The 5,031-nt window shown below is 59.9% G+C and overlaps 1 protein-coding gene across 1 annotated transcript in view; it reads right to left on the bottom strand.

Moving 5' to 3' along the window:
- Positions 1-84: 84 nt before the first annotated feature.
- LOC127751319 (unconventional myosin-VIIa-like) overlaps positions 85-5,031 on the bottom strand; it is a 25,165-nt gene continuing 20,218 nt past the window's right edge. Inside the window, exons 3-7 of the mRNA XM_052274675.1 lie at positions 1,687-1,775; positions 1,538-1,601; positions 1,325-1,434; positions 555-1,138; positions 85-410 (exon numbers count right to left, since the gene is read on the bottom strand). Coding sequence (XP_052130635.1) covers positions 85-410; positions 555-1,138; positions 1,325-1,434; positions 1,538-1,601; positions 1,687-1,775 — 1,173 coding nt within the window. The remainder of the gene's footprint in view (positions 411-554; positions 1,139-1,324; positions 1,435-1,537; positions 1,602-1,686; positions 1,776-5,031) is intronic.

The following is a 5,031-nucleotide window of genomic DNA, read 5'->3' as shown; positions in this document are numbered from 1 at the left end:
TATATATATATATAGGGAGAGAGAGAGGCGAGATCAGCATAAGGACCGAAGGTCCTGGCTAGTAATACGAAGCTTGCGGGCCTGTTAGAGCGAGTTGCAGGGTTCGCGAGAAAAGCCAACCTTGAACACGATGCTGTTGATGCGCTGCACGAGCCAGGAGAAGAGCGCGCTGTACAGCGCCTTGGCGAAGGCGTCCCTGGCGTCCAGCGCCTGGTCGATGCTGAGCGGCGTAAGCAGGCGCTCGTTCCTGGCCTCCGTCGTCTTGGTGGTGAGCGCGCGCTTGATGCCGTCCACGTTGAGTTGCAGCAGGTGACCCGTCCAACGGATCTCCGCGTCCGACCCGATCTCCACGCCCTCCGTGCCGTGCTTGAGCTGCTTGCGGTGGAAGTACACGTTGCCGAGGTGCAGCACTGCGAGGAGATCGGAGGTCAGTCAGTCAGCGCTTTGAAAAGCGCCTGCTCGGTAGGCAGACCCGCCGGACACAGGTGTCCTGCGGGTCTGCATACCCAGCAGGGGCCCCTTAGCTCAGGTCACGATAAAGCGATCATACTCACCCGAGGCCAGGATGCGGAAGATGTTGTCTTGCTCGTCCATGGTAAAGCCCAGGACCTGCATGGCCGACAGCAGGGACTGGAAGTCCTCGCTGTCGTACTTGCCGTCGATCTCACAGTTGCCGCCCTGGTTGAGGTAGAAGTACTTCTCCGGCGTGAGCAGCCCGTACTTCTGCTTCTGCTCGGCCGTCAGGCCAGTCAGCATCTCGTAGAAGACGTGGTAGTTGCGCTCGTCCTGAGCCTGCGTCACGATTCGCGACTTCTCCAGCAGGTACTCGGTCACCTTGGCGCCAATGATGACCCCCTCCTTGAAGTGAACCTCGAGGTACTTTCCAAAGCGCGACGAGTTGTCGTTGCGCACAGTCTTGGCGTTGCCGAAGCTCTCGAGCAGCGGTGAGGCCTCGAGGATCTGCTCCGTGATGAGGTTGGAGGGTGACTTGTTAACGGCCGCCAGGTACTGCATGACCAGCTTGGTGGACTCGGTCTTGCCCGAGCCGGACTCGCCCGAGATGACCACCACCTGGTTCTGGCGCTCGCCCTCCTTGCTGAGGTGCGCATAGGCCGAGGAGCCGATGGCGAACAGGTGACTGCAACAAGAACAAAAGTAGTGCGGTTCAGAACATGCTGGAGAGCAGTTTCCTTTTTGTCATGATCGTGAAGAAGCCTGCGTCGCCGCGGCGTGATCCGGATTGGCACGCGCCCCTTTGGGGCCATTATGAGCGGCGGCGGCAGCGGCAGCCCGGCCCGGGGCCCAACAAGATCGTAAAACTTACGGAGGTAGCGTGCCAAGAATCTGTCCTTCGTATTTCTTCACCATGTCCAGGCCGTAGATGTCGAACATTTTGTACGGGTTCACCGCCACGAGGATGCTCCCCGTGTAAGTCTGCGGAAAGAGGTAGCGGTCAGTTGTCAGCAATGGAAGTTTAACTGTTTGTTTGTTTACTTTTCGCGGGGTTGGTACCCTCAAATACACATGTTTTGCTTACGTATATTAGTTCTCTGTCGTATCTTATTTTGAGGTTCCATAGTAGAGATGCTTCGTTGAGATCCCTGCAAATGAAAGTTGTTGAAACTTGATAGTTTCCAACACCTCTACGCCAGCTGTAAGTTTCGGCCAAGTTCACGTTTCACTTACGAGAGCTGAATCATGTCCTCGACGCCATGCTGTCCCAAGTCCTGCCGTCTCCGCACGCCGGCGAGGGATGTGAGTGTGAACACCTGGGGCTGCAACAGGGAAACGGGGAATTATAAGTAGGGCAAAGTGGACGACAAAAATTGTTTATGCGTTTGTTACGAGCGGCGCGGTGTCCGTTCGCGCGGGCCCGCATTGCGACCCGGAGCAGAGGACGCCGTCCTGCTGCCAAACATGGAGGACGCGCCGGCCGCGCTGGCGTCGCGCTGGCGTCGCGCTGGCACCACACCGAGCACAGCGGTGCTCGCTGCACAGCTCAAGATATTGCGGGCCGATCCAGTTTCCGTTTCGTTTTGCCTCTCGCGTCAGGGCACAGCGAGACGGGGAGTGGCGTGGCGTGGCAGGTGAAGAGCATAGGCCGCAGCGCTGCTCGGAGCCGGACCAATCTGTCTGCCGTCCGAGAAGAGCCTTCCAGGACTCGGTCATCACATCCCAGCCACGCCCCGCCACGCCACGCACCGCGAAGCTAAGCCCCGCCACGCCTCGCCGGGGCAACAGGCGTGGGAAACGAGTAGGAAACACACCAAATACGTTCCGCACTGCGTGGAACAAACTAACTGTCGTGTAAATTTGCGCGCCTTGTCTGGCTGCCAGAGGGCGCTGCTCCAGCTACAGCATCTCTTTCTCTCTTTCTCTCTCTTTCTCGTCTATTTGCGCGCAGAGTGCGGTGGGACTGGCAGCACAGAGAGATATTGTGCCAAGACGTTTACAGGCACCTGTATCGGAATTTCAAAGAAAAGACACACGAACTGCCAACTGCCTGTTCGCGGTTAGTTGTCCGACGGAATAGAGCGCTTCCATAAGCGTAGAAATTGAAAGGACGCCCGACAGCCTGCTTCATTGCTTTACAACTATCCAGCCAATCTCGGTGAGAAAGTATAAATAAGGGGAAAAGATGATGAAAAAAAATTATCGAAATGATGAGGGCAGCCCTCTCTGCTCCCGGGGAGGGACCGGCTGCGACCGGCGGCAGTCGCAGGGGGGCCGAGCTCGCCGAGGCGCTCCGCACTCGCGCTGCCATCTGATGTGCCGCGGTATTAGAGCCCAGATGTACGCCGGTCTTCTAATTAGCTCGGCGCGGCCGCCCCGCCCCGCCCCGCAGCCTTGGCGCGATGCGTCGTGTAACGGGTGCCGGTCGCGGTGCCGCCGCTGCTGGCTGGGCCGGCCTCATGCCGGCTGGACCAAATTCCCGCCCCGGCTCGGCGAGGCGCGGACAGATTGGCAGCCGCGGGTTTAATTTATGGCGCACACAGTCCGATTGGCGCGCCGTGAGGCTCGCCGTGAGGTGAGCAGAGGAGCCAACGACTCAATCGGCGCGCACAGAGCTCTCTGGCCGACCCGGACGGGGCGCGGCCGCGGCGCCGTCGTGCTGAGCACCACGGCTCGTCGTGTCCAGGACTCTGCTCTGCCCCACGACGACTCGACACGCCCCGCGGACCATCCAGTGCCGTCGTCGTGGTGCTGTCCACCCCCGAGGCACGCCCGCCCCGCCCCCAGAGCAAGTCCAGCCAGTCCTCCCTCGGGCCCGGAGGGCGGTGCCCGTGGGCGGGTGTAGAGGGGGCGGGGCCGCCAGGGAGGACGGAGGGCGATCTCATTCATCAGCGCCTCCACCATGAGCCGCTAATCACCGGGGGGACGGACCGGGCCTACGGGTCCTGCTGTGCATACGCGAGAGGCTGGCCTGGTCCGCCCGGTCCGCTGGAGGAGGGGAGGGGAGTGGGCCTCTCACGCGCGGCACGAAGAGCCTCCTGTAGGATCGGCAGCCAAAACGCTCCGACTGCGCCCAGAAATTTAAATACCGGACTCCATTTAGATAACATGATTGCACCGCGACGAGGCAATTTTCGCGCTCGCGCGCGCGAAGAACTTTGGGGCTGCCGCGGCCGCCGGGAGGCGCGCCACCGCGGAGCACACTCTACCGAGGCACTGCGGAGCCCGGGCCTAGAGGACGCGCGAAATCTTTGAACTTTTCTTTTGCGCCCAGTCATGCATCGTTAGAGGGGGCGGGAGCCGCAGTATGAGGTGGAGGTGCGGACTGGCCCGGAGCGACAGATCCGTTATTGGCCCTCCCCTCGCCCTGGCGGTGGCGCCCAGGTACAGGATGACGCCCGCCTATTCGCACGTCGGGGAGTGCAGCTCGCGCGCACATCAATCACACCGGGCGGCGAGAGGGAGCCGCGGGGCCCGGCAGCAGTAGAGAGTGTCAAGCAGAGAAACAGAGTGGCGGACGAGGAGGCGCGGCGAGAGAGAGGGGGGACGGACTTTCTTCGTTTCGAAACGAGACTATAAAAATGTTATGACGCGCGGGGAGAACTCGATATGATAATCCCGCCAGCGCCAAAGTGATTGAGCAGCAAGGCGACGCTCTGCCGCGGCGCCGTCCTCGCGCAGGGACAGGGACAGGCAGCGGGGCGTCGCTCGGGCGTCGCGACGCACCGCCGGGCCCGGCCGGGCCGGAGGACGCGCGCCTGCTCTCCTTTTAAGGGCCCTAATGAGTCCCTCCTTGGCCCTGCCAGCTGGTCGCTCAAGCTCAAGCCGCCCAAGCCCTGGCCGAGGCCTTGGCCGAGGCCCTGCCAGGCTGCTTGGAATGCGTCGCGCTTCGCACACGAGGGCGCCGCGCGCCGCCCCGCCGCGCACACCTGGCGCATCGCCTAGAGGCGCGAGAGTGCGGCTAGGATGACAAAGTGCTCGCTTCGAAAATACTTTCTTGTTGAGATAAATAAACACTATCCTCTCTCAACTCGCACTGCTCGCAAGGAATAGGCCACTATCAGCTGACTGCCCTACGCACTAAAATCTCATGAACGTTTTTATTCATAGCTTACTGAGTTCTGTAAACATGATCGGCTTACGTATTTTATAATACACTATTATGAACAAAATTCTTCATACTAGCGTATTAAAGAATGCGTAAGCCGAGCATGTTGACAGAACTCAGTAAGCTATGAATAAAAAAGTTCAGAGGATCTTAGTAAGAATGCTCTCTCTCTCCTTTCACAGGCATTTGTGTTGGGCTAGTTGGTCGGGTAGGGTTGGGTTGGGTTGGGTCGCGGACATGGTTGATTGCACTGTAGGAAAAAGCTAACAACAGTTTGTAACCATTAGTTCAAAACACAGTGTGGTTGGTTGTTTGGTGCTTGGTTGCTGGTGGATCTCATGGGCGTCGGCGAGACGAATCGGTCACCGCGAGCTGCCCTGCGTGAGGACGGCGAGGACGCCCCTCTTCGGGCCTCGCGTAATGATGGTCCTCATTATAGTGCAGCAGAGCAGCGGGTCCACCCCCCTCCC

This window comes from Frankliniella occidentalis, unplaced genomic scaffold (genome assembly GCF_000697945.3).
Source record: "Frankliniella occidentalis isolate FOCC.00 unplaced genomic scaffold, Focc_3.1 Scaffold423, whole genome shotgun sequence".
Lineage (NCBI taxonomy): Eukaryota > Metazoa > Arthropoda > Insecta > Thysanoptera > Thripidae > Frankliniella > Frankliniella occidentalis.
This window is presented reverse-complemented; position numbering and strand designations above follow the sequence as displayed.